An 11,986-nucleotide genomic window follows, 5' to 3' on the forward strand; every position below is an offset into this window, starting at 1 on the left:
TATATTTGATTATTTAAATTCTATATATAACCCTTATTGTTAACATTAAACCTATTGTGACCCTGTCTTTGATTTTGAGGTTAGGAGGATAAAGTTTATTTTCACTTATTGAGAATCTTCTTTACATTATGTAGGATGATTTTATGTAGTAAACAGTAAATCATAAAAAAAATGGTTTTCATCTTTCTCTGTGAATTATGTTTCATCGTTTCCTCTTTCTTTGATTTGCTTGTTATGCCCTGTTTTAGGATCTGTAAGCATTTATCAGCTACTTTGCTTTGATGTATATCCTTTTTTTGGAAAGCAGATAACTTATAAGAGTTAATGTATTGACAGAGTAATAAACTATATTATATATTAAAAATAACAGTAGCAGTATCTGCACTCAGAGGCGTCATGCCCATTCAAACTGAGGGGGCACGTGCCCCCTTGGTTTTTTTGAGCCAATGGATTTTGCATCCAACCTCAAAATCAAATAAGCGTCCATTAATCTGTTATTTGACTTTTAATCGGTTTAATATGCACAATATTATACATTCTGTGCTGCATCCTTGTCACTTTTCAGAGATTTTCGCCGTTTTGATAGTGTTTTGATCATGTTACATTACTTTTATTCTGGCGGCAGCTGGCGCTGCAGTCAGCGCAGTAGCAGACGTCATCAGCGTCTGGGCGCGCTCACGAGCTCTCTGCTGTTGCTGGCTTGCTGCTGCATTTGGCTATCTGAGGAATTAAAACGTGTTAGAAACGCTCACAACATTTCCAAACCCCAGTACGGTAATGTGCAGTTAACCTCCTCTGTGTAGAAAATGTATGGTTTTAAATGTGACCGTCTCAACGTTATATTAGTAGAGATTCATCTTCTTGGCACAACGCCAAAGTTCGCCAGAGTTCACGCGGGCGCGGAATCTCACATGCTCACATATAAATCCCTTCCTCTAATAATTTTATCTAAACATATTTTTTAAAATCATTATTGAACATTAAAATCAATCACGTGGCTATAGCTTATGTCATTTTCGTTGTTTATATTCTTTATGGATTTAAAATTACATAAATTTTATATGATGCAGTTGTTGTGCAAATGACACAATTAAACAAGCCATTAAGACTTAAATAAATAAAACATGCCGTTTCAGATGTAAATATGATGCAAATGTTTCATTATTCCGATTGAATAGTATTTGATATGAAAGTTAGTCATCACTTTTATTTTGGAGGTTTTTGCATTAAAAAGCAGAGGTTTTCAGATTGTTAGAAATGTAAGTGCCATGGAAAAGACTGAAAGCTCTATAATATTTCGTTTGATGTCTGTGTATGCACAAATTTCTATGAGCTGTTGACACTGTGCCTCCTTAAAAAAATTGGTGCATGACGCCCCTGTCTGCACTAATGGCTACACTGATGGAGACTCATTTTGCACGTAAACTGCCAGTAAGTATTGCAACGATTACGTGAAACATTTGTTTATAATTCCCATAATCCTACTTCCTTCTCTGTGAGGGATAATCCTTAAACGAGTTGCATTCTTTCCACCCCTCCACCTCTACTACAAATAATCGGTGGGCATCGGTGGATTCCGGCCTGCACCTCCAGACCGCTGTGTTGACCGTGAGAGAGATGTTGCACAATGTCATCATCCCGACAGGGACACAGCAACTGCCGCTCCCACGGCTCACAGAAATACCTCAATGGCCTTTCGAGAGCACGGTCGCATTTGTCTACGAGTCCAACACTGAGCTAAAGCCTGTGTGAATTCCTTAACGTATGCTCAGATATACACAGATGAGCTCCACAGCTGCTCTTTAAAGGATTTACATCATAGAAGAGAGTGCAAAGCAGTGAGCTCACAGTTCCTATTAGCATCCCATGTTAACGGATGCATCCCATCAGGGCAGTGGGAGAAAATTTGTTACTGGATGTTACGGGGCAGTACAGAAAATCCCTCTTTAAAAATGACTGTCGCCCAAGATGAAGATGATACCAGTACCCTGGATACAATCATTTATTTTAAACCTGTGTTTTCCCAGATCTCAGAATGACTACAGCTATTGTTATGATATTGACCTGGTCCTGGAACAGTGGTAAGTGTTTATCTGACGATCCCGATGGTTATGATATAAAGGTAACAGTACAGCACACTAACGTAAATGTGCATGCAGTTTCATTCACCACCACAAGAGGACAACATAACACTAATTTCTTCACATGAAACGCCCCTAAACCTTTAACACAAACCTTTTATTTTTGTCACTTCTAGTGAACTGTTTGATTTTCTGTTGAACAATTTAAGCACAAACAAATATATTTGTCTTTTTGACCAGTTTATTACTAAAATAGTTATTCTGTAGGGTTTGTTTTACTTTTCGCTGGCACATTGTTTGTATAAAGAGCTGACAGATATGTGTATTTTTTTAAGAGATGATTTTTTTTTCATTTAGTTGAAGCGGACTCTGCGGATAGAGGCGACTGTGCTGTTTTGAGCACCCCAGTCGGAGAAGTTGTTGTAGTCCTTCTTCTCCAACACATAGTGTGCTCCTCTGTAGTTTGGCTCCTGGTACACCACCCAGCTGTGGTCACACAGAGAGAAAAGAGAAGAGCAATTAACATCAAGTGACTGATGCTGTGCCTGAAATCGTTCACTCATGTATAAACACTTATTATATTTTAAATAAAAGGTATTGCATTTATTTTTTAGAAAAAGTAGAAAATAACTGACAACAAGAACTAGCAAAAGTTTATATATGTAAATTTGTGGGGTTTACTGTCAGCAGTATCCTTTAGCTGATTCCAGTCTCCCATTGTATCATGGGAAATATTGAGTGAGGAGTGTACATCGAATGTACCCTTAAAGTCAGAGTGCATTGTGGGTAAAAAGTAGTGAACTAATAGATTGTTGTTTCGGACTAGGGATGCATAATGATTCATCGCAATTAATCTATAGACGGTTTCATCGGGCACATGTGCGATGACGCGATACGTGCTGGTCCGAACTTTACTTCAGGTTTCAGTTTTTTAATGGTTTGACAACTCTTGAACAAATACCTCGTCGTGTTTTGGTTTCCTAGGTAATATATGTGTTGTTTATTTTGATTGTTATATAAATAAACTACATTAAAAGTACTTTGTTGTTCTTTATTCTTAGCGGAGTTTACCGGAAGTTACGTGTTGGCCACGTATGCTGCTTGTTTATGTTGTTACTGCTGAAACCGTCTATAGCAGAATAAAAGATTTTGTTTACATAATATATATGTGTGTGAACTGTGTATAATAACTTTGTATAGATAAATGCACACACATGCATGCATATATTTAAGAAATGTTTACATGTGTATATACATTTGTATATTTATGTATAATTTATATGCTATTTAAATATAAATACTTAATAAATAAATAAATATAAATATATATCAAAACAAACCAACTGCAGTTGAATTGATATTAATTGGAATGCACAACCCAAAAACGAGATTTCTGAAAAAAAAACCTGAGTTATTATATATATATTATATATATGAAGAGTTTTGTCTTAAAATTATACATGCATGTGTGCATATTTATATATACATAATTATTATATACAGTTTACACACACATATACGATGTAAATAAAAACGGTTATTCTGCTATAGATTAATGGTGGTTAATCGCTATGCATCCCTATTTCGGACACTACTACAAAATTGTGGACGTCAAATATAGTGCACTATATAGGAGATAAGGAGCAGTTTCGGATACAGTTTTGAGACTTATGGGCACAAAGTGTAGAAAATATACAGAACAGATAGAATATCCAAGTACTTTAACATAAGTAGGCATGTACTCAGCTTCCACCCATTATTCTGATGGATGAGACTCTGTTTAGACTGAAGCGACTCATCAGGTTGGGAATATCATCATAAAACTCTGTCTTTTTGCCAGAGAAACCGGCCCTCTCAAACAGCTGTACACGGGGAGTGTTGTTGTCCTTATACACCATACAGTACATACAGCAACACAAGCAAAGACATTTAGATCTCAGGTTCATGTAGTAGGGATGGCTTGCAGAGCCATGTCTGTCACATGTTATTACAATAGCACAATTTTGCACTGTTGCAAAGCAGCTTTACAGCAAATACATATCATGAACACAGGCAGCAGACATATAGAAAAACAGAAGCTTATGCAATATATAGAATAAATGACATTAACACATTCAGATTAGTGATACTAACTGAGATACTATTTATTAGCATATTTGTTATTGGACCATTATATTCATAGTGCTATTATAAGTATACTGTATGTATCAAATTAATTGTCTGTAATTGTCTGAATAATTGTTTCAGTAAATTTGCATTGATAATAAAAATTGATTGATTTTATTGTACGAATAATGCTTTCAGGGATTTTTTGGTAATATCTCCTTACCGGTTTGATGGCACGGACAGAGGAAATGTGGTCACCCTGTGCACACCACTTTTCAGAGCAGTTGTACTCTCCTCTGTCAGACATGTCCCAAAGGTACTGACGACCCCTGAAGTTCTCATGTTCATAACCCACCCATCTGCACATGATCACAGAATCCATTAAATGCTTAAAATCAAATTATGAATGAATGTGGGATAATCATTAACGTATTCTGTCTTGTGTACTTACGCTCCACTCTCCACCTGGACAGAGTTGCATCTGTCAGGAAAGTTCTTGTCACTGAGCTTCTGACAGTCAGAGGTCAGGTCCAGTCGTCGACCCGAAAAGTTCCTCTGCTCGAAAAGGGTCACCTGACAAAACCCACAAACTAACGCTATAAAATTTACACTTACATACAGCTTTTATGCTTACATCATGTCTTTCATAAAGAGAGTGTGGTATAAAAATATTTTGAGCATACAGTACTCTCCACTGTATAGCTCAAGATTATGGACTTTTCCAAATAGGTTTTCAGAGCAAAAAATTATGCTAACTGATATTATTTTGGCTGTTGCAACTCTATACATAGACATTACACAAGGAAAGATAGTGTCAAGAAAAAAAACTCTCTCTTACCTTCCCACTGGACCCGTAAAAGGCACGTTGGACCACAGACCCCAGCTTGCTAAAAAAAAAGGAAAATAGTCTTACTGTATTTTCACAGAGAGAACATTTTAGCATAGCTTTACACATCAATCAAATAATGCCTTATGGCACAAAAATATGTGTCTTATCTCCCTATATAGGTTTGACATATAAGATTTAAATTTAAGTTGAACTTTATTTGAACTGCAAGGTAAATTTGTGTGATCAAATCAATTTTCAAGCATACAAGTATGCTAGTTTTCAGTTTGTGGAAATGTTAAATCCTTTCCACAAATCTGTGATGTTAAGCTGTAAACATCCCAAATTATCATTCTTAGCTATTTAAAGTCATCAAATTTTCAAACAATGCTTATTCTGCATTGAGAGGTGCAGATTCGGCTGAAACTCAAACAAATAACAGTAATTTTGCACTACATACCTGGTTTGTTGGGCTAGTCCTGGGACTTTAGTAAATATGTTCATGTCAGCTCGTGTTGCCCACTAAGATGGTCCTTAAATACGGCGGGTACATAGGAACAGGGTTTGCTAGAATGCTCATACTGTTTCTGCTGCACTCTCTCTGTAGTCTGTCTCTGTATTGATATGCTAAACACATATAGTATGCTAAGTTTTTGTCAAAGCCCTAGCTTTATGTGTGTACAAAAACTCAAATGCAGCTCATACACAGATTATTGGCAAAGGAACATATTAGAACATGTGTACACAAAACAACATACATTGAAAATATAACCTTGATATCTTTAATATTGACTGAGTAAGGCCATTTCAAAGATTGAAATCAATGATGCTCCTAATCTCAGAATTAGATTAGGAGACTTCACAGACAGGTTCACACTTTTCCATATATCCTAAACAATTCAGCATTTCACTGAAAAAAATGATTCATTGAATTTAATACATTTTTTTAAGGTAAGTGGTTGCAATCAATTTATTTAAGATACATTTAAACAAAAGTTTTATATTTTATTTTACTTTACTAATCTTTTTTGTTTAAATGTAGCTTAAATAAATTGATTGCAACCACTTAAGTTAAAGTTCAAACATGTTGCTTTGGATTTATATTCTAATAGACTGTAACTGTAATAAAACTAGTGTCCCCATGAACAAAGCCCAAAGTGCAAATGGACCAACAGCAAAATCAACTTTGCTTACAGAGTCAAATCTCTAATTCTATAAAACATGTTAGAAACAGCACTTTCCCCTCTCGGCCCATTGAATTTGAATAATGGGTATTTGGGCATGTGTGTGAGGCTCACAGCGCTTTTGAATGGAGCTCAGATCTACTGGATGCTTCGCTACGGTTTTGCACCTGTAGCACCACAGCACCGGGCAGCTTTTTGTGAGTGAAGTTCAGAAGCTTTGGTGACATTCTAGTGGATTCCAGTAAAGACAAATGGTGGGCCGAGAGCAGGTATACATGTATATGTGTATGACTTTGACTTTAGACTGAGAGAGAGAGAGAGAGAGAGAGACGTCAGACAGAAACCACTAGTTCCTGCAAATTGAAGCAAGTGACTACATCCTCTCCCTTTCACATAGAAACTCTCTCTCTCTTCAGGATAAGATGTATTTCATATTGGCAGCTCTTGACAAACTGGCTTATTTTTTGTCTCTGATAGCCTTTTGTGTCGGCGTGTCTTACAGCTGGGTGAAATGAGAGCTGACACTTCTGATCTGGCTTCGAAAAATAAATAGATTTTTTGCATTTTTGCTGATCGCACATGGATTGCTAGAGCTTTTCAGTTTGGACACATCATTGATTTGCCTCAGGTCTGAATATTTTTAATCTAACCATTCTGAGTATGTTTTTCAGATGCAATAATAAAATAGTTTAGATCTATAATTTTTTTATAAAAGTTTGTTTCATCTTGTTCAGTGCATTTTTATAGGTGTTACTGTTGAAAATGAACCTCTGTAAGATGCCTTCACTCATTGTGTTGAGGGTTTGCCACTTGCTGCTGTTGGCACTGTGCATATTTGCTAGTGAAGACTTTGACTGGACCAGAAACGAAAAAGGATCATTTCACTATGGCATATTTCCTTCAGGTAAATTATAGAAATTAAGTTATTAGAAACAAATTTCCATATAGACCCAGTATGGAAATCTCAATTAGAAACAAATATAAATTGATTAAAAAAAATAACCGGGCAAGTATGCATACATTTTTTTAGGATTCTCTTGGGGTGTTGGCAGTTCAGCATATCAAACAGAAGGAGCATGGGATAAAGATGGAAAAGGAAAAAGTATCTGGGATGTGTTCTCGCATAAAAAAGGAAGAATTCACCTAAATGATACTGGTGACTCTTCCTGTGAAGGCTACTACAAAGTCAAGGTGCAATGAGTTAGTGATGACACCTAGAAATAAATCATGACACCCAGAAAAAAACACTTTGGTTCTATAAATAATTTTCATGTTTTATCAATGTTTTAGGATGATATCTCTTTGATGAAAGACATGAAGCTGAACCACTATCTTTTCTCCATCTCCTGGCCAAGGATTCTGCCCAGTGGGATTAAGAGTAATTCAAATAATAATGCCAAAATGTAAAAACATTGCAGCATTAGTTATAATCTAAAAGATGTTGTGATTATCTTTCAGCTGAATACATAAATGAGAAAGGGATAGAGCATTATAATAACCTGATTAATATGCTGATTGAGAACAAGATCACACCCATTGTGACACTTTATCACTGGGACTTACCTCAGGTAAAATAAAGCGCTTACAAACCATGACTCTATAAAATAATCTTATATGCCATACCTCATTAAACCTTTAAAATGCAGGTTCTGGAGGAGAAATATGGAGGTTGGCAAAATGCAAGTATGGTCAACTACTTCAATGATTTTGCCAACCTGTGCTTTGAGAGATTTGGCAACCGAGTCAAATACTGGATAACCTTCAATAATCCTTGGGTAAGAGTTGAAAAATATCTATTACAATTTTAGTATGGTAACACATAGACATCATTTTTAACAAAGTGCTAAAGTTTTGCTTGCTCTACAATATTAGTGAGTAAATTAAAGTTCCCTTTGAAGTGTAAAGGCTAAAAACATTACATTTAGTTAACTATAATGAGTTGATTAACTAAATCTAAGTGCAGTACAAGTAAAAGATAACCTTTATGTTTCTAGTCTGTTGCTGTGGAGGGTTATGAGACTGGAGAACATGCTCCTGGTCTGAAGCTGAGGGGTACTGGTGTCTATAATGCTGCCCACAACATCATTAAGGTGATCAATAAAAAAAATTCAGCATGATAAACATGTAAAGTGAATTGCAAAACAATCCACAATAATTTTTTATTGGCAATGCTTTACAGTAAGGTTGTATATGTTAACAATTCCTTAAACGGACAATGTGTAGTTTTTAAAGTATTTTATTAGTTAAAATCAATGCCTTATTCATAAATATGTCCTCATTGGTGTCAAATGACCTTTGCCAATGATCTGACTTTTCTTTGTAAGCTTAGAATTTCTTCCCTTTATTTACATTGAAAGGGTAAGTCCAAGGAGGCTTTCATGTATTGAAAAACTATAATAGCAGAGAGGGACAAAAAGAACTAGCCTACCGCAACGCGTTTCCACAACGAGTTTTCGGTCAGAACACGTGAACCAGCTGAAACGGACAAGGAGATCAGTGATCATAACGGCTACTGTAGTTGCAACACACATTTGGAAAAGCGAGGCGCTAGAGAGCAATATTCGTTTGAATGCAAAATACAATTTTAACAATAGATGGGGGAAAATCCTACTTACTGTCCCTTTAATGCATTAGCTAACATAAACTAACAATACTTCTACAACATTTACAGTATTATTCTTAGTTTACATTAATTTTGGCATTTAGTAATACATTTATAAAATCAAGCGTTGTAACTGTTAACATGCACCATGAATTACTGTCTTGACATAACATTAACAGGAAATAAAACATGTTGAAAAACTTGTTTATTGCTTGTTCATGTTAATAAATGCATTTAATAACGTTTACTAATACAACCTTATTGTAAAGTGTTACATAATTATTCATATGCTAACTGTTTCTCAACCCCATAAAAAACAATTTTGGGGTTAAGAAACAATTAGCATATGAATAATTAAGTAACACTTTTATATACTTATATACTTTTATTAACCATATAGTTAAAATTATAATAGGAAAAAATACATTGTAAGGGGTTTGAAACTGTGTTTGATCACCACTGGATGTTAAGTGTAAATCTGCTGAGAATCACTGAACAAATATTAATGTGAATTAATTATTTCTCTGTCCTTCTAAAAGGCTCATGCTAAAGTCTGGCACACGTATGATGCTCAATGGCGCAACAAGCAGAAAGGTAGACAATCTTTAGATACTATAGGCTATTGTCTCGAATAGGCATAAGGTCCAAAATGGTGTTTCTTTAATTTCAGGAATGATTGGCATCTCCCTGTCCGCTGACTGGGGAGAACCAGTAGATGTTACCAATCAACGTGATATAGAAGCTGCTGAAAGATACGTTCAGTTCTACTTGGGCTGGTTTGCCACACCACTCTTTTTTGGAGACTATCCTCAAATAATGAAAGATTACGTAGGCAAGTAGCAAAAACAAGCATTAATTTGATGAATCTGACGCGGTTTACTAAGCATTGCATTGGAATTTCCCTGTCTTATTTCCGCAGGTAGGAAGAGTGCCCATCAGGGCCTGAGTAGCTCTCGCTTGCCTACTTTCAGCCCTCAAGAGAAAAGTTATATAAGAGGTACCTGTGACTTTCTGGGTATCTCCCATTTCACCACTCGATACATCACGCAGAAGAATTTCCCCTCCAACCGTGGAAACAGCTACTTCACAGACCGTGACCTTGCGGAGCTGGTGGATCCACGCTGGCCTGACCCTGGATCAGAGTGGCTCTACTCTGTGCCGTGGGGATTTCGCCGCCTGCTCCACTTTGTGAAGGTACTACAAGGAATTCATCGGTGTGTCTGTAGAAAAGCATTTTGTTGAGCCTCTTTCAAAAAACGTATTCCAGACGAGGCCAGTAGTCTGACAAATAATAACAAAACACCTGTGAATTCCAGCAACCTGGAATTTTGTTGCTCAAATCATTTTTGTTATTAGACCCAGTATGGAAATCCCATGATATACGTAACAGGAAATGGCGTTTCGGAGAAGATGATGTGCACAGATCTCTGTGATGACTGGAGAATGCAGTACTATAGGGATTACATCAACGAAATGCTCAAGGGTCAGAACTAATACAGAAACATATACCTCCTATTTTTGAAAGTTCTCTAACAACAAGTATACTAATCACTATTCATAAAAAACTATAAGCGTAACCACTCATTCTTTTCTTTTTTATTCAGCGGTCAAAGATGGTGTGAATATAAAGGGATACACAGCTTGGTCACTGCTTGACAAGTTTGAATGGGATGAGGGCTACTCTGAAAGATTTGGCCTGTATTATGTGGACTTTGGGAGCAAGAATAAACAACGCTATCCTAAAGCATCAGTTCAGTACTACAAGCGCATCATTAGCTCCAATGGTTTCCCCAATCAAAGAGAGGTACAGCTTTAAAAAACACGTACAAAGCAGTGACCAGAAAGTGATGCAACCAATGCAAATCTTAAAACCAATCCCTCTTAAATGTAAACTTTTCGCATATTATACATTATAAACATTATAATGTTTATTACAGATTGAAAGCTGGAAAAGAAAAGCACTGGAAACATGCACCTCGAGTAACCAGCTCCTTGCTGCAGGTTAGTAAACGGCTGCTGAATTTACTCTTTACACTAAACACACAGCCTGCAGTGCTCTAGCTGGGGCAAATAAAAGAAAACTCTCTCATAAGACACTGGCTATTTATAGTCAAGTGCAGCATAGAGAGGAAGTAAATTATAACGTATGTTTCTAACGGGAATTTTCTTTTGTTTGCCCTTCCAGCTAGAAGAAAATCGAAGGAAAATAAAGAACATGCAGATATGCCAAAGGTTTGGCCAGTGCATGATGAAGTTTAGGTACAGGCAGATATTTTGAGAACTGTTACATATTTAAAGGTTCTCTGTGCGGGTCTAGTGCTTTTAATTTAGTCTAAATACACTTTCAATATCTTGACTATGTATCCTATATTTTTTTTTCTTTTACTAATATACTTACATGTTTGCTGCAGATCCATTAATCAGCCACATGGAGATGGTCACAGAGATTGTTGTCCCCACCGTGTGCACTCTCTGCATTCTGATCAGTGCTGTTTTTCTCATGTTTCTGCTGAGAAGGAGAATATAATGCAGACTACTTTATCATATTTACACAACTATATTATTTTTTCACATTGCATTTACTATTATTACATTTGATATGCAGAGACTTGTTTCCATGACATTTCAAATAAAATGGTCCATAATTGTGCATCTGTGTTTACTACTTGTGGACCATCTAAACATCTCTCAATGCAAATTTCTCACTTTGAGGTAACAAAAGATTCTGTAACTTTGAAAGCAATAAGCAACTTGCTAGCTTATCAGGAAAGGCGGTTATAAACAGAAGATACAAGAAAAAATTAAAGCTGCAAGCAGCGATGGTAGGGCCCTCGCACGTATGGGTACCGCCACCCTATAGCCTTAGTAAAGCAGTGAACCAAGGGGATTTAAATTTAAGTGGGTATTCAGGTGGATATTCAAAGGAACTTTGATGTGCCACACCTCCTGTGTGCAGCAGGTGGCGCTATGACTGTAACTGATTGTTGTTATATTGATGTGTTCAGGCCAGGACCCTTGTAAAACATATGAAGTCTGTGACAGGTCGGACATTGCATGCCTGAGTTACAACAGCTTTCTCATGGTGAAACATCAAACTTTGCCAGGCCGTCACGGACACGTCCTTCAACGAAAAGTCCAGATCTTCACAATTTATCATTTTGAAGTCCTTAAGTTCAGACTGACCAAA

The 11,986-nt window shown here is 36.4% G+C and overlaps 2 protein-coding genes across 5 annotated transcripts; one reads left to right on the plus strand and one right to left on the minus strand.

Moving 5' to 3' along the window:
* Positions 1 to 2,219: 2,219 nt before the first annotated feature.
* Positions 2,220 to 5,666, minus strand: crybgx (crystallin beta gamma X). The gene is made up of 6 exons (XM_073859011.1): positions 5,474 to 5,666; positions 5,026 to 5,074; positions 4,639 to 4,760; positions 4,411 to 4,546; positions 3,825 to 3,967; positions 2,220 to 2,564 (listed from the first exon to the last, which is right to left on the minus strand). The coding sequence occupies exons 1-6, from the start codon at positions 5,515 to 5,517 to the stop codon at positions 2,435 to 2,437; spliced, it is 624 nt and encodes a 207-aa protein (XP_073715112.1). The 5' UTR covers positions 5,518 to 5,666; the 3' UTR covers positions 2,220 to 2,434.
* A 643-nt stretch (positions 5,667 to 6,309) lies between these two features.
* Positions 6,310 to 11,449, plus strand: lctla (lactase-like a). 4 transcript variants are annotated; one of them, XM_055204445.2, is made up of 15 exons: positions 6,310 to 6,466; positions 6,675 to 6,825; positions 6,932 to 7,101; positions 7,228 to 7,388; positions 7,488 to 7,575; positions 7,656 to 7,765; positions 7,844 to 7,972; positions 8,192 to 8,287; positions 9,339 to 9,393; positions 9,470 to 9,635; positions 9,723 to 9,993; positions 10,156 to 10,282; positions 10,404 to 10,603; positions 10,737 to 10,800; positions 11,211 to 11,449. In XM_055204445.2, the coding sequence occupies exons 3-15, from the start codon at positions 6,960 to 6,962 to the stop codon at positions 11,324 to 11,326; spliced, it is 1,725 nt and encodes a 574-aa protein (XP_055060420.1). In that variant the 5' UTR covers positions 6,310 to 6,466; positions 6,675 to 6,825; positions 6,932 to 6,959; the 3' UTR covers positions 11,327 to 11,449. The 4 variants fall into 4 exon arrangements, with proteins under 4 accessions (XP_055060420.1, XP_055060430.1, XP_055060403.1 ...); XM_055204455.2 differs by lacking the exon at positions 6,310 to 6,466 and adding an exon at positions 10,985 to 11,058 and having other exon boundaries at positions 6,499 to 6,825; positions 11,211 to 11,345; XM_055204428.2 differs by lacking the exon at positions 6,310 to 6,466 and having other exon boundaries at positions 6,499 to 6,825.
* The last annotated feature ends 537 nt before the right edge of the window (positions 11,450 to 11,986 follow it).

This window comes from Misgurnus anguillicaudatus, chromosome 21 (assembly GCF_027580225.2).
Source record: "Misgurnus anguillicaudatus chromosome 21, ASM2758022v2, whole genome shotgun sequence".
In the NCBI taxonomy this organism is placed as follows: Eukaryota; Metazoa; Chordata; class Actinopteri; order Cypriniformes; family Cobitidae; genus Misgurnus; species Misgurnus anguillicaudatus.